This window comes from Neodiprion fabricii, chromosome 2 (assembly GCF_021155785.1).
Source record: "Neodiprion fabricii isolate iyNeoFabr1 chromosome 2, iyNeoFabr1.1, whole genome shotgun sequence".
NCBI lineage: Eukaryota > Metazoa > Arthropoda > Insecta > Hymenoptera > Diprionidae > Neodiprion > Neodiprion fabricii.
The window spans coordinates 35321317-35344238 of NC_060240.1; the positions used below are offsets into that span (position 1 = coordinate 35321317).

The 22922-nt window shown below is 46.8% G+C and overlaps 1 protein-coding gene across 7 annotated transcripts in view; it reads right to left on the bottom strand.

Annotated features, from left to right (window-relative positions):
- The window catches only part of LOC124174990 (gamma-aminobutyric acid receptor subunit beta), an 85255-nt gene that overhangs the window by 39958 nt on the left and 22375 nt on the right, over nt 1-22922 (bottom strand). For 4 of the 7 annotated variants that reach the window (XM_046554762.1, XM_046554760.1, XM_046554758.1 and 1 more), the window contains exons 2-3: nt 10088-10188; nt 4638-4705 (exon numbers count right to left, since the gene is read on the bottom strand). In XM_046554762.1, coding sequence (XP_046410718.1) covers nt 4638-4705; nt 10088-10188 — 169 coding nt within the window. Of the gene's footprint in view, nt 1-1940; nt 2009-4637; nt 4706-10087; nt 10189-22922 lie in introns of all 7 variants that reach the window. The other 3 variants (XM_046554763.1, XM_046554761.1, XM_046554759.1) reach the window with 1 other exon arrangement.

Consider the following 22922-nt stretch of genomic DNA (forward strand, 5'->3'; position numbering starts at 1 on the left):
AACGAAAAAACAGTCAGTAGGCCACCAGTGTTTTCTGCCAACATACACGGAGAGATATTTAATCCTCAGGGCGACCAGGCCTCACCGAGTCGAAGAAGGTGATTCGTCCTCGTCGTCGCGTCCCGCTCCTTGTACGTCATGTAAGATCGTAAGGTATACCTACCCGCAAGCTTGCCGAGTCGATACCGTACAAGATGCGCTCGATTCGAAAGCTCGGGCGAAAGTATCATCGCGGAAAGCGGGAGCTGGGAATAATTTGCACTCCGTCATGAAATATGGACCGCGATACTTCCTCGACCTTGGTGCGGCCTGATCGCTGATGTGAAGACGTGAGGAGTGATGCGAGGCTGGTCGCGTTGGTGATTGGGAAACGGGGGGCTGATTGGTCGTGATAAAGGGCTCGGGGGTTGTCGGAGTGATCGGAGCGAGTGAGGAGCCTGAGAGTATAAGGTTGCGAAATTCTCTGAGCACCCGATGACAGACGACAAATGTCAAGAAGGACTACATGAATAAAAGAGTAGAGAGAACGGAAGGGGAAGGCTGGGGGCTGAAACGAGTTTTGAAAAAGCGTGCCGCGTGACTCGAACTCTACATTATATATGTATACTCGGCTGGCGCCGGCACTGGGAACACGGCATATACGTATGTATATATATACAGCTGTGTATGCATACGTATAGATATTACAGGAAGCGAGAAATCCGCCACGTCAAGTACCGCGATTAAATCTCTCGAGGAAAACGCAGCCGCCCCGGTCTCTTCCTTATTCTTACGGGTGGCTGTTTTCGATTCGTGCAACCCTCGGCACAGACGGAGGAGGAGTTATATCAATGAAATAATACCGAGCCGAATTTATTCAACGAAACGGGGTCGCAGCGGCGAAGAAGGCCTCTTCCAGCATCCGCGGGGATGGCGACTTAGGAGGACTTGTCGGTGGGTCGGGAGGGGGCGACGAACGGTCGATCGTCGGGGCGCGGTTGAATGAGTTTGATGGGCTATCCGGTGACGTACCGGAGGGTGACGTGCAGGACGGAACGGGAGAAGTCGCGTGGATGCTTGAGAGGTTAGCGAAAAGGAATGAGAGACAGAGACAGAGAGAGATGGAGAGAGATAGAGAAGAAGGGGGTCACGCGCGTGGGCTCGAAGCAGAGGGATCGCGCTAAATTCACAGGGGATCGCCGAATGCTGGACAAGAGACGTTCGTACGCTTACCCTCCTCCGTACCGCGGATGTTCCGGATGATCAGATCGATCATTTATTTACCCCGTCTCTGATACGCGCCGTGTCCCGAAGCGCGTTCGCGATAAAGGTTTGTCGACTAAAGAGCCGGTTCCTGGTATATTACTCAAGGCGAGATGTATGTACGACGAGCGTTTGTCCCCCGTTTGATATTTCTCGCGTTAGGTATAGTGTGGAGCAATAAACGAACGGAATGTTGGGCAGATATTAGTCGTGGTGTTTTGGACGGCCTGGTGGGGAGGGGGGGAGAAAATTGAGATATATACAGGCAGGCAGCCATACTGAAAGACAGAGAAGAGAGAGAAAGAGAGAGAGAGAGAGAGAGAGAGAGATTGAGGGTGCGAAGTATAAGAGAGATATCGACAGAGAAGAGGAAAGTTGTAAAGACCGGATGAGGACGAGGAGAATTGGATAGAACGGTGAAGAAATAGGGCGGGGGGATCGTAAACAGAGAGGTAGAGAGAGACGGATGTAGAAAAAGAGATACATATATGTATATATATATGTGTATGTATATATATATATATATATATATATATATATATATATATATATATATATATATATATATATATATATATATGGAGAGAGAGAGAGAGAGAGAGAGAGAGAGAGAGAGAGAGAGAGAGAGAGAGAGAGAGAGAGAGAGAGAGAGAGAGAGTGAGCTTTATGAAGTGAGATTCGTGAGATAGGCACTGTACCATCAACACTTCGGACACGGAGCTGATGCTGAGGACATACATGGTGACGCCGACCTCCACGGGCGGACCTGTAATCAACAAAACCAACCGACTTTGTCGTTCTGATTCTCGACTACGTATCATTATTCCCAACGTTATATTGCGGGTCCCTTGCCTCTGTCGCTGATAGCCATCGCCATGCGTCGTGAGAAGCGTGACGTACGTGCCACTTTGACGCTCTTTGATTGTGAGTAAAAAATGTTCCATATTGTATGCAAAAGACACCTCGACAAAAAACAAAAGTTTATTCGTCGATTCGTTCGGACGAAAATACGACACTTGGAGTGAGTTGGTGAGGGAAAAGAGAGAGCGATAAAAGAAAAGTGGGGGTGGGGGGTGAGAAAAAAGAAGAAACAGGTGTCAGAAAAAATATTCCCAATGAAAAGAAATTCGCGCGCGGTTCACTTGCTGACACAGCTGACAGAGACAAAGTTACTTTAACGCCGAAGAAAGCTCACACCCTGCACGGAACCAAATCAACAGGACTCGTTGTCTTCGTTGCTTTCCAAGCTGGAAAAACCACATTTTCATCAGAGCCACGCGTCAAGTGACGTTGCCTTAGGACCGATCAATTTGGCAGCGGCGAAACGGCGCTGCACTTGAAAAATTTCAACCTTTTTTCTATCGCATCGTATCTATTTCTTTCTTTTCAATTCTTTGGCTTTTCGTCTTTCCCTATATGCATACACTAATATTCATCGTGATCCAATTTTTTTTTTTTATTTTTTGCCGTTTAAAACGTACGATGGTTAGAGGGTCGTTGCATTCACATCGTGTATTCGTATGTTATCGTGAAGGAAAAAAATTGCAATCAGAAATACGGTCAAATTATCAGTGATGGCAGCGGGCAGCCCATCTCTGCAGCCGCGGCATAGCAGCTAGCGTCTAATGGGATGTATATTATATATAATATATATGTGTGTGTATAAATAATATATATAGTACGAGTGTGATGTATGTAATATGTATGTTTAAATGTATGCTATGTACGATTCACGGGTGACGTGATCAGGACATTCAAGGCGCTAATCAACTTCTCACTCACACACACAGACACGCCGCTCGTAACCACACGCGCGACTTTTACCGACTAAGTTTCTCATTTCACCGCGGACAATAAAAAAATATTGCATCAGGTATTGATATAATACGCCTAACTAGAAGTGTCACCGAATTGTCGGAAAAATTTTTGTGGGCCGCGCGTGTGATTCGAGCTCAAAAAATCAAGCTCGTATTAGTTTTTCGATCGTAACAGAAAATGTTGGGAGAAAAAGAAAATGTCAAATCAAAACCGGCATCGATAAGTATGATGCGTTATACAGTCGTTATTCTGGGCATTGTATAATTGGCTAAAATGAAAAAAGAAGATACCATTCTCAAATCACCGTACGGGTAATTATTCTATACGTGCATGTATATATATTATATATATTCACGTACTTCCAAAACCGTACGAACGATATGTATTCCTCTTTTTTTTTTGATTTTGTGGAAAAAAGTCTTCCACCCGAATAATAAGTATATGATATGTATAAGATGCACGTATGTATGAGGTATTTAACTTTAATTCTTAATAGGTTTTGTGTGAGTCAGTATATGAAGTAAATGCATGCGGTGGCTAAGCCACATAAGGGCCTTCTAGCGCTCTAAGGACGCACCACAAACAAGACAACCTTAATCGGGGATGATCCGTATTTCGTGGGAGTCTGGATCTCGAAGGGGATCTCGACCCCCGACGCGAGCGGCGAGCGTGTCATTGTATCAACGATATCGCGATCTCTCCTGGATTTTTACTTGGTATATTCGAACGTCGCTGCGGTACACGCGATCAGACGATTGCTTAAAAACGAAAGCTTTTTCTGTCAGCAAAAAAAAGTGGATTCCGCCACTTCAAAACTTCCTTGCATCATGTCGTGACGACGCGACTTCGACAATCAAATTGCATAGTTCGTACCGATACGTGATAAGTACCAAAAAATATAAGGCGACCAAACTGGAGGATCCACATTTTTCATACAACACCCAGGAGGGTTCGCGAGTTGATACGTTGAGCAAGGATTTTCATACGCGGCGGACGAGGATCAAGTCAAGATTTCACGGGGCAATCGATACGCATGAGTTAGATGGATTGCACTTCGTTTTACTGCCTTGTCGAATACGGTGAGGGGAAGGACAGCGAATTCCACCCCATCCAGCTGCTGCAGGATGCTTGAAAATTCTTCGGTACTCTGGGTACAAACCCAAAGTGTGACTTTACATATGTGAGAAACAATACTGCACGTAACGCGTAAGCACGGCGACGTCGCATGCAACCCAAATAACGCATGCATGTAGGTATATACTTATTTGTTAGCGCGTCGCGCGTCAATATGGCGGCGTTGATTCCTCCACAGCTCTGTATGAAAATACCTACGGATACGCTGGGTATACATATATACGTATGCATATACATATGTATATATGTATGTATATATATATGTGTGTGTGTGTGTACATACACAGACGTAGGGCTGGTGTGTGAGAGATTAGCGATAGTTATATTGTTTAACGAACACTAAATGGTTGCTTGGTTTCAATGGATTCAATGACAAATAATAAGTGTGATTATTACTGATAATACTGATTGGGTGAATTGACTTGATAAGTCCTAAGTAGTACCATTTTCACTTCGGATAGCGAGCTGATGCTCAAGACGTACATGGTCACGCCAACTTCGACGGGAGGACCTGAAATTAAGGTTTGGTAACTGAGACGGCCGATTCGGCCGATGGCGGTAACATTCTATCTATAATTGTGAATTTGCAAGTATATTTATGGTGATAAGTTGATATTGGCTGTATGAGGGATTTCGGGTACGGGTTTCAGTCCGTTACACAATGTGCTGAAAATATGTTAGAATAATACGTACATTCATTTTCTTAAAACATAACGCGTCTAACTACCCCTGTAGATTACCTAGGTCGAAACTTTCCCCGTACACACGATTTAGACGTGTGTTGTACACATTTGTGAGAACAATTATTCTTTCTTCTTCATCTAGAATTAATCACGAAGTCGGCATCAGTCGAAATAAGGTGCAGATATCAACAGTGCAAAACGGTAACCCGACGATCTCTTTTCCGCCTCAATATATGACATCTACAACCGCGTTCGCAGCGATTCGCGTTGATAATTCTGGACAGGCAAAACGGGCTCGCAATTTTCATTTTGCTCTTTTTGCACTGCCAAACGATCGTCCAGAGCGGACGAGTATTGCGATTGACGGGCTTCCGCGTCGTTCGGTGCAACTCGATGCAGGCGGCCAGAGTCCCTGATGGCACGCGCGGCTTCGCAAATGCGAAATGTATTCGTATCAATCACGTCCCAGCCAATAACGGAGGCAGTATATCAGCGGTCATTTCGTGACGCTGCCGCGAGTCGCGCTTTTTCCGCAATACGATCTAGAAAATCATGCTAGATCCGACGTACCGGATTGGGGAATTTTTTGCCACATTGACGTTTGTACTCTCTGTACCAAGTCCGCGAGACGGATTTTTAATCGAGCTATTCTCGATCGTCGGAAGAACTAGCGACGGGTGCTCAGAGCTCGATCTGATAATCATTCGAGACTCGATCCCTGTTCGTCTTCATTAGGCACTCACAAGTGTCACTTCTAACCGCGTGGCAGGCGCGACGAACGACGAACTAACCCCATAAACCACGATTCGCTGCTGCAACACGCCCTGTGAGTAATATTTCTTTATCTCCGTTTCAGGACGGCTCGATTTCGCGCTGACGAACGCTTCGCGGGGGACTCGTAATTTCTACTACCAGCCTCACCGTCGTCCGCAAGGTAAGGAACAACGGACATCTATCAAATCAACGTCACTAGACGCCCCGTGCGAATTCAAGATGCACGCGTTCCGTTCTCGCTTCGCAGACCACGCGCAGCCCAACCGCATGTCCCAGTACCATTATTCACTGGACAGCACAATAAATGCAAACACTCTTTGATCAGATTTTCCCTATTTCTTGAATCGTCGAAGACTAGCGTGGATATCGCCGATTAGTGAACCATTGGGCGTAGTTGTTGCTCGGACGTTTGTGTCTTCAATGCCTGCAGTACATGGTTCGAAAGTCAATCTCGTGGACATTGTTCGAAGTCGTATGTGTCGGTGGAATTGGACGGAATTGTCGCGCTGCAAGCCACAATGGCAACAATTGCTGCGTGATAAAGGGTCAGTTGTTACATTTTACGCAGAGTAGGTACTACACGTGTTGTTACACCGTGTTGCTGCTGTACGCGGCACGTGAATCGCTATTAAAGCTAACGAATACGCTGTACAAGCATTTCGGAGTTTTCTGTTTTTTCTTTTTCATCTTTTTTTTACATCTTGTTTACAGCCTTGTCCAAATTGTTGAGTCCGGTAACGATTGCAATTCACATAGAAACTTGTGATTCCGGGAATATGTCAAGCGCCGGTTTGTTCGTTCAAATGTTTGTTTAAAACACGTTTATATGCATAGTTTTTAATTAGATGGAGTATCTTTGTGTTCGTTCACCGAGGAGTCGATCGATACCAAAGCGCGATACTCCACACACACAGCGACTACTCTATTCCGATAGGTGTATGAAAAATTAAAATCAACCCGCAGCCGGTCCGCGTCGTAATCGTCGCGAAAGTTTACGCGCCAGTTGAGTTTTATACACGCGCGCCGAGGGATAAAAGTCTGCAACGGAATAGTTAACGGCTCTGTTATTGACGGATTAAGTGAGGGGAACCCTGGGGAACGACGTACAATTGTAATTGAATCATTCACGTCTCGGCAGACAAGTAAGCTTACGCGATACGAACGTGAGCAGCACCCGCCACTCGTCCAACGATCCCCGGCGTCTTATCCACCTACCCATACTTAACGTCTCGCAAGGGAGAAACGGTTCGGAGCGAGTCCGATCTCGAAGCCTTAAGGCCGGTTTACAGCCTTCGCGAATGGAATGCTTAGAGCAATCGTAACACCGGCTCAGGAACGATTCGGGGGAGAGAAACGTTTCCCCTCGTCCTTGTCGCCGGTACCGTTTCGGTCCGTTGTAAACATGCGCTCTTCGTGCCCAACGAATTAGGGGCCCCGGAATATCTCCGACGATTCTTAATCGCGCCCATTTTAGCCGGACGTTTCCGGTCCTCGAACGAGGCGGTGAACAACTCCCGACACATTTCGCCCTGAAGAAGATCTTCGGGTCTTCGATTCGTCGCGCGCGGGATTCTGGAATCCGGCTGCCCGGCATCGGGATCGTTCGAAAGAACGGGACGGGTTTGGGTTCGGGTTCCGGGTTCGCGCCTCGCGGGAGTCGAAGCCACGCCGAAGCGTCAGGGGCGTCGGGACCATGGATGCTGTTAACGGTGGGTAACCCGTGGCAACCCGTAGCAACCCGCGCCAACATTGATCCGAGCTCACCCGAACTTCAGCCCCGCCCTGCCCGACGCGTACCGAAAATTTGCCTTCCGTGACGCTACCTACGAAAACATAGCCGACCTGACAGGACTCTGCGATGTCAACCGGATGCCCCCCTCCCATGCCTCTCCAGCGCAGTCATAGCCAAGTGCTCACCCACCGAAGCTAGAATTCAAAAACTCTGCATAATCCCGGAGTAAACATGATCGCTGTTGGTTCAGAGACGATTTTTTATAATCGTCTCAAGACCAGGCTTCACGGCAGGAAAAATCACGAAACTTGTCACAGTCATCGTACACGTTAGGTTTATTTTTAGTACCACTAGCGTCGCTGGTGTTCCTTTTGCACCGAAGTGTCACTGGTTGCAGGGATGCCCAAGATCGACTGATCGATGATCTTGCAACGTGATTCGAGGAAAGTTTTCACTGCTGCTTTGTACTCTCTCCACTGTCTTCGGTGCATACGGAACATCAGTGCCATCTTATTTCAGGCAGCTATTTGTTTAGTAGGAGTTCGGTCTCCGAGTATGTCCCGGGATAAATTTGAGTGCGGTAATTTATTCGACTGGTACAAGTTTTTATTATCATTTTTTTTCCCTTACGAGATTCGCGGATGTGTAACAGAGTTAAGAATAGACCTGATCACTCGAAAAGGTTCGTCTTTTAGTCCCTCGTATGTTGATATAAAATTCTATTCGTGCGGTTTACAGGCGCGTTGTCCGATGAATTCTAACGCGTTATCGCGTGTTATCTTGATGGCTATGAAAGCGCTGGCTGCAGTCTCTTTTCCCGGGAGACAAAGGATACCGTTCGGAGATACCCGTATTTCTGTCTTGCTCCTAATATTTATGACAGTCAATCTGTATACTTCTTTCAATTGAATTACGTATCCCTTGCGCAGTATCGTCTACGGTCGTGATTGCAGAATGATCAACAACCTTTGACGTGTCCAAATTCTCATCACCGGTGAAAATATCCATAATTATTAATTGCACTTTACTCAAATAACAAGCAATTAAGATCCATCGGTGGTATACTATACGGTATAAGATAATTTATTAGATCTGGCTAGCCATACCCGAATACAATGCAAGGACACTAGCCTCAGACACTGCCTGAAATTACTAAAATGCGGGCAAAGTTTATAAGAGGCGAATGGAAGACGAGTCGAAGTTGCTACATATTCTCGTCTCGTACCGTTCTGCGTAGTTTTGTACCCATAGAAATGATAAAAGTTGAGGATGGGACAGAATCACGAGTGTGCTGGCCAGTCGGAAGGTCGAAAGCAGGCATCTGAGGCTGCAGTGACGTCACGTGGCGCGAGGCAAAAACGGATCGAAGGCACCGGAGATTCGCGGAGGTCATTCCCTGGATTCGCGAACCCCTGCAGACCAGAGCGGTCGTCCCAAAGTCGCGCTCTCGCTTTGTTTTAAGAATCTATTCGGCTATTGCTAGCTTAGCCATCATCCACCGCACAGGGAATACTTAGTAGATGTTCGGTTAATCGATTGTGCGGATTTTCTTAGCGAGCCGCACTTTCCGAGGTCCATTTGAGCAGGAGTACTTGCACGATTGCGATGCTGCAGTCTTTGACAGCGTTCGCGAACCGCGGAGGGATTCTCCTCGATTTTGTATGTGTTTTGCACTTTAACGAGACAATTAGTGGGCGAACCGCAAATGCTTTCAAACCGCGATGGGATTCCGGTCTACGCCCTGCCGCATAGTGTAACTTCTCGACTCTTTCGGTGGTAATTCGATCTTAAAGCTAGCGAAACCTGTTCCATCGCAAATTGACTTCCTTCCTTCCTACCGCGAGGGTGAAAACTATCAATGACGTCCATTTAACGATACGCCTAAAAGCACCCCGCGGTTATTCAAGGGGATATCCAAACTGTTCGATTTGAAATGAGAGATCTCGAAATTTTGGGTTGGAAAAATAGGTGCCCGATGTGTTCATCTTAACAGTAATTTTGATAAATAAAAAATCGTCACCCTACCAGAGGGTCGATAATCGTGCCGACATCTTATGCGATGATCAGAATCTCGAATCAATAGGTCAAACGGCTTCCGAGTAATCATAGTCAATTGGCTGTAAATAAAAAATATCGACCCTCGATAGTTATATTTCTCATCGAACATCGGGCATCCCCTTACAAATTAGAAGAAAATGGAGCAACTAAACTCCGTGAGGCAAGAAGTCGTTCGTTTACGGCCGACTCGTTACTTCCTGGTTTGTTCTTCAGTTTCTTCTCTACATTCCGACGCGTGGTCCAGGTTAAATTGGTCAGCGATGGCTGGCCGCCTCGAAGACTCGAACGCAGTTACGGGGCGGTATAAAACGGGACGTTTTTTCTCCCCTCTCGGAGATTTTCCTCCTCGCTCGAGGAAAGCAACGAATCGATGGAGAGGGCGAGGGTCCGCGACGCGGAGGATTTTGAGCAGACAGGTTGGCGCCTCCTAATGAAACGGATCCACCTTACGGTCTATTAGGGTATGGTTAATTACCCCGAGAACGGCGATGCCTCGCGTATCTCTCGTTCTACTCGGAGGCACTGCGTCCGGGCCCCGAGGCAGCCGCGAATGAAATTAGCAAGATGATAGGGTGTGTACGGGGCGTCGGGGTGCGGGTGGCAGTGCCGGGTGGGGAGGCTGCAAGTGGCGGAAGCGTTGACTTACCTCCGTAGTTCGGCCTTACTCTTTTGTCGTAATTGACCGAGAAGGAGTCAAGGATCTTCGAGATGTTAACCGCGCTGACGCCCTGCGAACCCTCGTGTCTCCTGGAAAGAAAACAAATTCAATCTTCAAGCCTTGCTCTCCGCCGAAGCGGGTATAAGGTACGTAGACGCATGCATATATGCATGCACCTATACGCACAATCGAGATCCCGGAGATTTATCGAGTCATAAATCTGCGACAGCGCCGAAACACCCCGAAAGCGGCACGGACTATACGTCTCTTAAATTCTTCGCGAAAGATTAAACGGCGACACTCTGCATGCATCTCCCATCTCGTATACCCTTTTCCCAAAACTACCTAACCATTCGTTCCGTCTGGAGATTACCGGCCATTATGTAACGAGGCATTGCAAAATGCAGAGATACGGCTTTGTTATCGGCAACAAATTTGTAACCATTGAGATTTCATCGTGGAATACAATGACTGCGTGTAGAAAGAAGAGCATTGATCGAGCTGAAGATTATTCGACCGCAATCATTTAAATGCGCATCTCTTTCTTATTGCTATCGGCAAAATTGCTATTAACAATCTCAACATTTGTAACAACTTGTTCGTCGTGCGGATTGTACCTACGATGTACGCGTTCCTGTACAGATCGATTATCGGGAATTTTCACGACGGGAGTAAACGTGGAAACGCTTTGCTTCGGTTGATCAAAACATGCGAATCGTAAATTGAATTGCCATCGTATACCAACAACGTCTATCGGCTCCGAGTATAATTCGCTTAAGAGGATATAGAGCAAACTCACCCTGGCTGGTGAAAAAAATGATCGAGGTATGCGGCGGTTAGAGCGTTCTGCTATCGAGTAGAACGAACGGGAAAAGAGCAAACGGCGTTATAAAAAAATGATCATTCTTTGAAAGATACAAGACCAAAGTTTTACGCGTCAAAATTTCTCCTCTTCATCATTTCCATCCTCAGGTCAGTATTGTGGATATTTAAAGTGGCGGTGTACTTATCGACGAACATCAGCTGGAGAAGCGGAAGTCGACGTGCTTTCGATGCCTGTTTCTCCGTGCAAATAGCGTATCTAGTCAGGTGGCAGGCAAGCAGAGGCCCCGCGGATTCCGGCCTAACTGTTGATTCCAAGGTTCCGAGGCAATTACCGATCGAAACTGAAGGGCGGCGGGCTGGGGCGATGAAGGGGCAGGGGAGGGGGATGAATCTTATTAGTGTACCAATCGATTAGGGAGCCGAAGCCGGTGGGATGCTGGTGTATGCTCGGGGGTGCCGAGATGGAAACCATTCTTCCGCTATCTTCATCGGTTGTTAGAGAACCAATTATCTACAGCTAATACCTTGCCTTCAGAGTGGAAAATCATCTTTTCCTTCTTATCGCCCCGCGGTTCTAACCGGGGGCAAGAAACTTTAAGCTCGGCTTGGCTGCAGCTAGCCCCAGAACGAGGAACTGCAATTCCGACAAATAAACACACCACACCTTAGCGCAGCATCTGTATTTCCTGTTTTATAGCGGAAAAAGGTTGCGTCATATGTCAACCGTCCGCGGAGAAACACCATTGGTTCTCTCCCAGACGGTGGTCGGCAATACCGCAGAGTGGGAATAAAAACAAGGGAAATCTTTTAGCCGAGGCTCGAAACCTCCGCCCCTCGCGACTGTTGCAGGCAGCTAGGTTATGGATGTTGGGGAAAATAACTGTCCGATTTTTCCCACGCGCCAAATGGCAGGCCTCGAGTTATAATAACGACGATGCCGGAGAGTATGGGAGTAAATCATCGGATGACTGAGCGACTTGACTGACAGAGTCACTTTGACGGAGACAAACGATTTGATAATGCGTTCTGAAGACGCCACGACGCGGAGAACTCCAGTCGGCTCTTTGAGCTTGAGCCCCTGCAGTGTTCTGCGGCTTCTCAAAAGATGGATGGATTTTTAAGCAGAAGGAAAGGAAAGAAAAAAGAAAAAAAAAAAAACTTTGTTGATTCTAACTTGGCACAAACGAAACTTTTTATCTCGTAATATATATAGGTATATATATATATATATATATATATATTATATCTACGTGCAGGGAGGTTCATCTCGCTTCTGAGCTGCCGCCGCCGCCACCCCTTGCAACGTACCAAAGAGCCGCGGGTGGAAATGATCTCTTCGCCGACATTCTTCTCCCGGTGATCATATTTTATATTCCGAATGAGTTATACATTTTCATAGCCCGCGAGAGAGTGCAGCTCGGGCTGACGTAAAGATCAATGCGAGGACTGGATGTATGCACGTACGTGTGCATCGTTTATTTTCACAATTTCATTGAACGATATAAGCGAATACATACGCGACACGGGTATTCAGAAGCGTGAATAATTAAGGCCACTCGTATCGGTTATTAATATTCTTTGCAGTCGGGATCGTAATCGCGTTTTCCATCATCAAAGTTGGTTGTAATACGTAGGTAGCAGCTTTCTCAGTAAAACTTGGTAAATCCCCTTAAGCCGTCTTTGGCAAGCATTAAATTGACGTGGGTGGGGTTCGGGTGTATTCAGGGGGTGTCGGGGCCGCGGGAGGAGAGGCAATATTTTCATTCTGATTCCCGGCGTCTAATAATAAACTTTTTTTTTTTTTGTTTGTTTGTTTACTTTTATTAATTTACTCAAAGCCATGCCTCGGCTGTATTACAGGGTCTTTTTTCCGCGATAAGGAAGAACGGAACGGAAAAAAAAAAAAAAAAAAAAACTACACAAACACCTCCGCAGCTGTTCCCGTTCCGCTTTCCTCGGCGTGCGGTGGGTTGGTTCAGCGATTCGCAAATATACCCGATTGGCGAAAGGCCACGGGCTTTCCCTCGTTGACATTTCCGCCCGAATGCCGCCGAATATCGCCGTGTAATTTTCCTTCGCTTGTCTCCTTCGCGCCTTCAGTTCGCTTCATCTCGGTCTCGCCTCGCCTCGCCTCGCGCTTTGTTGACCAAGAAATGTCAACCGAGAGGCTTTCCCCTCATCGAGAAGGGTGCAGATATCTACTCGCGCAGATGATCCAACGGGTCGGGATATATTTTGTATCGCGGCATCGAACGGGGACTCGGACGGTTTAATGATGTAATTTTTCATTTCTGAATTCCGTTTTTCTCTCGCCGACTATTCAACCCTAGCGTATAAACGCGCGGCGTCTCGATTCAAGCACAAACCGACGGCCTCCGCGATAAAACAACTTGCAACAACTCTGTAGGCTGCGGATGATAAATGCCAATCGATGCCAATTTGCCAATAAGGAAATGATGTATCGCACTTGTGCGTACTTTGCGATAGATTCATATGCCGTTGTACCTTTTCAAGTTTCTTTTTAGAGCGTTTTAAAAGAGAATCTTTTTTGTTCCCGATGTTTTAACGTGATATAGTTTAGGTAAATACATACATTTTATACAAAAAACGACCAGAAAGTGAAATGCATCTGGATTACCGAGCCCCGCTCCGGAGAATCCATCTTAACTTATATTTCAAATATATCGACGAAAGCATTAAATTCGACGAGACGAGCTAAGCTGGCCGGCTTACGTTACGATGGAAAACGATATTTCTCCGCAGGGGTGGTTCGCTAGTTGGTTGCTGCAAGAAAGTCTTTGCGTACAATTAGCCCGAGCAGTCTAGCTGCGTACACGATACGCGAATAATAAAAACCGGAGGTGAAGCTCGAGTGCGATATCACACAGACAGCTGAATTCCCTTTCGACGATATTAACCCGTCAAGTTCTCCAAGGTCTCCTCGAATTACCACGCGATAACTCTTGATTGAAGTTAACAACGCCGCGCCGTGTCGTCTGCGAGGAGAGGAGAGCAGCCGAGCCGTGCGGCAGCTGCTGCTGGGGGTCCGAGATAAGGACAATGACGACGAAGTGTAGGGCGACCAGCGAAACGCCATGAATTTCAACTTGCCGAATTTGGAAGTGCTCTTGACCTTTCACCCCTTCGTCGCGCAATCTCCAGACGGAGTTTTCCCGGCGCCCCTTTCCCTTTCCCCTTTTCCCCTTTTCACCTTTCGACTCCCCCTCGGCTCTTCGTCCACTTTTCTGCCTCGGACTTGCGTTTATTTTTCCTCCCGGGTACTTCTCTGCCCACTCAAGGTACTCACTCCCGCAGCACTGCCTCGCGGAGTAAGTTTGCTACTCGAGAACTTTTGATTCGAATTGTGATTTGATTGGGTCCTCGGATCCACCGGAATACGTATCTGCTTCCAAGCTGCGGGTCGAAATGCTATTTATTCTTCACTTTCACGTCACCCAGCTACGCGGACAAAAACTCACAACTTTTCTCTCCGATGAAAATATTTTTTCCCCGATCGAACCGTTTCCGTCCCAACCTCCTCGACGCGAAACGACATCTAACGATATCCCCCGCGGTTAAGAGGGTGCTGGAAATCCTCCAACTTTCTTGTCGCAATTATATTACGATATTATCGAAACGAGGGCTTCGCGTGAAGGGAACCTTTCATTCCGGACGGTAAAAATACACCCCCGACTAAGGTCGAGCGGTGAGGAGGAACAGAACGAAATCGAATATCGCCTCGTTTAGGCGGGGGTTTCAGACAAGTGCAGCACTTAAGGGTAAATGTTGTCGTGTACTTTACTGCTTTACAATCTCCCGGCTCTAGTGGTGTAGGGAATAATTTTAAACAGCAGCCGCACGGCTCTTGCTCAATTGGATTGCGATACTAAACTTTTCAGATCTCGTAAACAGTGCAATCATTTCTAATGCTACAACGCGACTCCGAAAAAAGAACATCGTGTAATGAAAATTCAGCTGAAACAATGGCCGTAGGCCACCGACACCGAATCCACAAATGTCGATGCTCTATCGCGTCCCGTCTGGGGCCGAATCTACGCTCAGGTCTTTCCCCTCGAATTTCTACACGAGCGAATCTAAACAGAGTGAGTTACAATTTGTACGGGTGTTCGTATGTTGAGAAAAAATTCCAGTTGTCCTTTCAAAGCAGCAGTTTTTGACTATTTTCATTTTTTATCATAATTGAAAAACATCGCCCGGTGTGGAAAGTGAAAATGAGTTTCGTGGATGGAACAAAAAACATCCAATATGTTCCGCTATTCTTGTTACATACGGTCACTCGTATTCGACTTCATTACCGTTGTGGAAATAGTTTGGTGGTGGTGCAACGTCGACAGGTTAATTAATTGAGAATATGTAACCGACTAAACAAATAAATTATGCTTCGAATTACCAGAAAACGTATAATTGAGAATTACAATCACACTGGATAATTAGGTGCTTGCACCACTGTTTCGTGAATAACGTACCAACGATATGCAACAAAAATCTACCGTCATTCGGAATTATTCATAACGATTAGGGCAAAGGAAGAAAAGAGCATCGGCGAGGAGGCGGATGGCGAGGGGTCGGGGGTGGCTGGCTGCTCCCGTGATTTACGCTAATTCCACATCGGGTGGCGGGGGTCGTAAATTTGTAAACGGCCCTTCCGGTCACCGGAAGAGAGGCCAGCGCCATTCTGCGCACGGATGTACGATGCTCTGGATATTTTACGAAGCCGTTCCCCCGCCCGGGTTCTCCACCAGTTACCGGGGTGAGACGAGGAGGTACCTGCGGAGCGGAGGTTACGGTGGCTGGCCGACGGCCAATCGGCGTAATCCGGAGCTCGGTTGTCCTTCGTTTGGGCCTCGGGACTTCCGGCCTATCGCTAAAACAGCCTTGCGAACGTCTGGGAGTCGCGGGGGAAGAAACCAGATGTGCGGATCAGTTGGAGGCCCGACCGCAAGGAATTGTTCTCTCAAAATTTACAGCTCTCGTTACAGGGTCAAGTTGGAATGAAGAGTGATTATAATCCCCGAGATCTCCCCGCGATCGGGGTGGACGGGGGCTCGATTCATCCCGTATCAATTGCCCGCCGATTTTCTTCCTCCCGGAAAATCATTTGCAAATCCTTCAGCTGGTTCGGGCCGATGTTTTATTTATACCCTCGACCCTCGACCCTTCATCCCCGGCCCTTTTCAGTCCTGGCACGCACCTACGTGCTCCAATCCTTTTTCCCCTCGGGAGCTGCTACGGCTGTCTGTTTCGTCGTAGTCGTTCCTCTATCTCTCTCCCGCCCCTGCCTCGATTCAACCCCGCGACGTCCGAGAGACAAAGAGTTCTTGGGCTAGAGAAAAGTTGACACGGTCGAGTGCTTTTCGCTGACGGTATCCCGCGACCTATCTATCGGGGATTTAGGTTTGGCTTTAAGACGCTTCTACCTATCCCCGAAATAAGAGTCTCGCGCCTGAGTTAGTGCGCAAATATCCGAGCGGGGGGATTTTCCCTCTCCCTTCTTTGTTTTACTCTTTATTCCCTAAAGGGGGTAACTAACCCTAATATTTACTGAATAAATACCTCTTTTCAGACCGTTGAATTATACCCTCAAGTTGCCCATAAAAGATTCGTCTTAATCTCTTTGAGTTCTTGCAATATCTGATATTCATTGTCAACGTGGGAATTCGTTGTCTTTGGGGTGTATTTTTCTTCTTTTTCTCACATCGGCTAACACTAGAGCTACCGCGGTAAAATGTAACATGAAGTAGAGAAAACAAAAATGATATTTATTACATCACCTACTCCTTTGGTTATCGTTGTGAAATTCATCGCAGCATGGCGGGGAAAAAATGTAACGTAAAATAAAAATCTCACATTGAAATTGTACAACCAGTAATTCTGACTGTTCCGGTAGCTCTAGTGTTAAATTTACTGGAACAAAAATTAAGTATCTTTCCGCAAATGAACGTCATTCAACGTTCGACTCTTTGACGAGTGCCTTCGTTCAATTCATCCATTTTTCTTATCGCAATGTTCTCCCATTCTTCCCCCCTTCGCTCGTGCAGACTGTTGCCAAAATGGGAAGGGATTTGAGGCGCCATTCGGCGTCGCGGCTGGTTGCTAGTACGTCACACCGATCGGTCTTATTAAGCCAAATAGTGGAGCCGAGAAGTTATCCCGCTGGTTGGTTGGGGCGAGGCGTCATCCTGCGCTGATATTGCGTCGGTATACTCGCGGGGAGTGTTTCACGAAGGAGAATGACAAGGAGGATGCGAGAAACACGCGCTGATATGAGTATTCGGGATTTTCAACGTTATGAACTCGTCCGAGCTTTATTGAACAATGCGCCGAGATGCGGGGCTCTCGAGTTCTTGCAAACGAGCTCAAAGCCGAGACCGACATCCTCGAGTTTCTTCCCGCATTATTATAACTTTGGATCGTTTAACCGTGAAGATACGGAAGATTCTCGACACCAAATCGAGGCGATCTCCGGATAAACGCGCCGATTCCGAAGTAACAAATCAAAAAGTAAATTAGATTGTAAGCGAGTTACGAGCTCGCGGTGCAGCGTGATAATTATCAGGTGTACGTATATATATATATATATCACCAGTAGGTTTGGGGTTATAATTAGAACACTCATTTCAAGCCACGTGGCAGTTGTAATCGATTCGCGAGATTTTGGCAATCGGAAATCACCGCCAACCTTTGCTGCCGCTCGATTAAGGCTCTCTCGGTGTTCCGCGAGCGAGGGCCTTGTTACCAGCTCTTTATTATCGGAATTATTCCTGGAATCGGCATTGATTATCCGCGTCGCCCGCGGTTATCCGGAAATTTCAATCCCCTGATTTACTAATCGGTCCGCGGAGTGCGCATTACCGTTTGTCAGGGTAGTTATATCAGCGATGCAAATCCGCGCGCCGTTGCACTCGCCGACGTCGTACGTACCCGCTGAATTTCCACCATCAATTTGTCTGTTCAAGTAAACCATCGCTGATCTCTCAAATCCACATTTTGTACACGCGCAGCTGTTAAAAAACAGAGGGACAGCAAAGGATAAATACGGAAATCGTAGTCTCGTGCATGCAGTTGCCGTTGTTTATTGCAGCCGCTGCATCGGCGTATCTCGCCGAGCGGATTGACGCGATAATTCAGACCTCGTTGTGCCGGGTTCGTAGCCTGCAGTATCGGTTACGGGAGTCCAGGTCGCGGATGCTGTTCGTCGGGGGTGAAATATACCTCCTGTAAGAGCGGGGGTGCAGCAATACCCGGTCCGCCTATCTGGCCCGATGAAATTCCGGCCCGGTTCTCCCCCCCCTCGATAAGATCGAGATGCGATAGTAACGAATTTCGCGACCTCGCCGCGACGCGGCGCCGCCTCTGAGTCGACTTTTATAGGGATTGACGAGGGGTGATAATGGATCGCCGGGGGGGAGGAGGAGAGGGCGGGAAGGATTCGAGCCCTGATATAATAACAACTAATTGACAACATAACCGCGTCGAGAGTCTCCGGCTGCGACCAGCGTTAATCAATACATATACGTGTAAGTGGGCAAAAAAAAGTCTCCCCCTCACCCGGCGATATTTCCGATCCTAATCCGGAATTTGGTTCATCGCGATCGGTATAATTAGTCAATAATTTAGCCACCCGGGCCTATGGGGGTGGAGAGGTTTTTTGATTCCTCTTTCCTTCATTTTTTCCCTTTTCATTACTCCCGAGGATAGAGGACCGCGCTCTTCTCCGCACGCTAGAAGCACCCGCCCCTCGAGCCTCACCGCTCATGAATATGCATCCGCGTAACTACAATATTATGCTGAACATTTTTTTCCTTCTCTCCTCTTATTTTTCTCTCTTTTTCAATACGCTGTCTACGTGTACTTTTTCCCGCTAAACTATGCAAGAAACGGACGCAGCCTAGGTCGGCTGGTCGTGTACCTACGGAATTCGCCACTCACACGCGGCCGGCCAAAAGCTGCGGCTGCGTGCGCATCCGAGTCGAGAAAAGCTGCAACGCCGCTGTCCCACCCTGCAGACACGAGCTCGAAACGGCGCGACGGGTCGCATGCAGGGTGTGAGGTAAGTGCGGCAGGTACGTCAAGAGAGCATCCAACAGCGACGGACCCGCATTTCTCGGATGCCTGTCCGTCCCGCCTTCAGACGCCCGAGTCGAGATGGATAATCCTTGCTTTTATCTCTTTCGGTGTGGTTCACAAGCCTTTGGGATGAGGGGAAGGGCTGTGCTATTTCGCCAATTTCGTATTCCTATATGCTCCCCTCCCACTTCTACCGAGAACAATTTTCCGCGGCGAAGGCTCGCGGCTTGTACGGACCAAAGTCCGCACACTGCGCGATCGGCGGTTGGCCTCGGTCTTTTCGTGGGTCTGGCGACAACCGCCTCCCCATTCCCGGAACACCGAAGAGCACATCAAACGGATATATTCGCGTGCGGAACATTTGGATTTTGTATCGAATCACCGGCGCGCGCGCCTCGAGGTATTCACAATGTTCGTTCGTCTTTTGAGAAGCCGGTTTATTCTGCGGATTAGGCATCCGCGGTACGGTATATTTGCCCTCTTTGTTGCCTCCTATTCAGAATATTTACTCGACCGTAAACGGAGGAAGAAGTAAGATTTGAGATTCTTGATCCTTTTGACGAACATCGACACGCTTTATCGGATCCATCGACATCGGTTACCGTATCAAACGATTCGGTGGAGTACTCGCGGTGTTGCGTAAATATTAGGTACCTGTACCATTCGCTTCAGCGTAACCCCCAAAACCTGATCAGTTCAGTCAATTTCCGTAATTTCTTGCGTCTCATGTTGCCTGGGCTTAAAGCGAGTCGCGAACTTGGCAGAAAGTAACCAAGCGGCAAGCTCGGCATGCCTTTATAATGAACAAATTTACGTTTCTTTCTTGCTTTCGAAAAATTGGGTCACGATTGTTACGTTCAAAACTCTTGATGCTTCGAGATTGAACGATGACGAGTTCGCGTAGATACGGAACGAAAATGTGTAAGAAAATAATCACTCAATTTACGGTGCCAGATATGCAGCCTGTAACACAATGTTAAACGAGCTTGCAACAGACAAGATTGAGCGTCTTTTTCACAAAGACCGATACACTTCGAGGGTCTGCCATGAAAACGTCTTGTCCAATTAGATTGCTTAATTAACTGCGTGATACATGGAAAGCGGGGACCGCTATGTCCCCCCGGCCACTTGAGCTTAACAAACTTCTCATCGCTGTTTGTATACCAAGCGCCCATTATAGTTGCTTACTCGCAGACACGCGATCCTCAAGAATTCAGATATAGAACCAGAAACGCTCAACAACTTTCCCTACGTGGGCGTCCGGTGAATTGTCTTTCTTGTACGTAATGCCGAAAGCAACCTTCGAAAACTCGAAGTAGGTGTTCGTTCGCAGATTTATTCAGCCCTAAGGTATAGTTGAAAATTCGGTTTTCCAACTCCTGATTTTTCGAAATCTCCGTCTGTTCTGCCTCAGGGAAAATGTTGCTCAAAGTGCAGGCAATGCGGTGCTTGCCAGCAATTAGGATCCATTCAAGTATCAGATAACACATTTTTTTGCAAATTTTGCATCCTACCCCTAATGATAACGATTGGTAACGTCTGCTTGTTTTGCCTACAACTGTTTATTAACGTTAGCTAACGCTTTTTGAAAAGTTTATTGACAAATAGATTCACAACCTGGGAATGGCAGAAATACCATTTACAGTCAAATCCTCATCAATTTGTTCCTACTTTATTAAATATTAATTATTACTAATTATTGATACACATTAACATGTTTAGTAAACCGTGAATTCATTATTCATTCGGTATTAAATATATTATGCATTGTCTTTCTTCGTAAATGCATGCAATAAGCTTTATGCCAAGATATTATTATTGAGCAGTCCGTGCATTATCAACACCTCCTTTTAAAGAAACTTTTTTTTATCAATCCCAAGCAGGTGTCGCGTCGGCTTTGAGCACGCAGTTGGAATTTCCCATCTTATCTAAAGCTTGCCTGGAATGCCTACGACCACAGGGTAACATTTGATAACGTTTGTCCGAATAGCCGATCCTTGTTTCAGCGTTGGCTAATCCTTGAATTGCCTCTTATACCACCGCTACCGGAGGATAATTCACTTCCGAGTGGTCAACTCGTTGATTTCCGATCAAAGCAGCTCGTCGAGTCTGTCAGGGTGTAGTTGCAATTGGAACCGGAGCTCGGCCCCGAGCGATGAGCTGGAAGGAAACGAGGCTCGCGTGCATATTCGACCGTGAACAATAGCTGATTACCCGCGCGGATAGTCGGCGGCAGTGACAAGGTAACAGTGATAATGAAGTTCAATTACAAGAATGCCGCCCGCCGGCAAAGGGCTCTCCCTGGGTGTCCCTCGGCTAGCTGTGCATGTCGTATAATCGATCAGCCGGACTTAAGCGGCGTCGGCTCGGTCTTGGCCACGGTTTGCAAGAGAACTCGATCGTCGTCGGGACGACGGATTGTTCCCTCGTCGCTGATTCCCGGCAACCTTTTTAACGCCGATAAGCCTTACCGGGCGGAGATTTGTCCGCCTGTCTGCGAGGATTGTTTTATCATATCGGATATCGCAAGGTTGAGTCTTCGGCCTTTCTGTCGTGCCCACGAACTGCATGTTTTCGGTCGGTTACACTAACGGACGCAATAAGAATTCGAACAAGCCAATCACTTCATTGATCCGCGGTCAAACGACGCGCTTGAAAACACGCGATGGGTGAAAGAGTTTCACCTTGTAAATGATGACTCCGAACCTAGAAACAGGTTAAAATCGTGCCCCCAAATACCGGGTTTCCATGTACATTAGCTGGGTCATCCTTATTTTGGAATTTTGCGAATTCCGACCCAGCCACACATTAAATTTGTTCCAGACAAGCGAATGGACATCTCTTGCAAAGCACAGATCTCCATCTCGACACAAATCCCTTGGGCACGGGCTATGAAGTTTCCTATTTTAAATACACACGTTTTTACTATACTTTCGGTGTATGTTTCGTCGCAAGATCAATTTTTTGCAAATAATCTAGCACCTCGAAAAATCAGTGAGCATTTCATTCTAATATTTAATAAAAACATTTCGCTTGCACACCCTTAGTATTCGATTTTTTTTATCAAACAGTAAGAATCAATGTTCAATAATTTCTTATGGTTACAGATTTTTTTGCAAATTGTTAGTCCCGCGACAAAATGTATTCAGAAACTTCAGTAAAATAGTGTATATTTTGACCGGTAAACATCACAGTCATTAAGCGAGGGTTGAGGATTAGAAATATGTGCTTTTGAGGAGATTATTACTTATTTATATAGCCCGAACTAGGGACCACTCTAATGTATATACGTTCCGTTTAAAATTCAACAAGATTATTCGATCGAGTTTGTCCTGCGCCTGAACGAAGCACAAACCAAGAGAACAACACTCACGTCTATCATGTACGCAACTGAAAAAAATCGTATGAAATTTCTCATTTAATACCAACCGCCCCGGGCAGCGGAATCAAGTCTCCGCGAAGCAATAACTCGCTTCTGTCAACAGATCTAATCTGCAGCCGCAAGCTGCAGCAATATAGAAAAGAAAAAAACTGCGGTGACGTGTGAAACTTGTGCCAACGATGAGTGTGGTCCACGTCCAACTCACACTAATCAGTCGTGTTATTATACATACGCGCGCGTATCGTGATTAATTTTTAATCGCAATTTCATTTTTCACACGAGAGTTCGCGTGCCCTCGGTACATTAATTAAATTTTAAAACATTTACCGGCTTGGAAAGAAAAAACTGTGATTTATAAGTATCGTTCCGTATCAGTTTAGATGTCTCTTCGCTATGTTATCCCCCCCCCCCCCCCCCCTTTACTCCATGAGTTTTATCACGAGTCCCCCTTGGGCCGTATAAAACGAAAAGCGAGGGAGGGGGGGAGGGAGAGGGCAAACAAACAAATCCAGCATTTAATAACTCCGC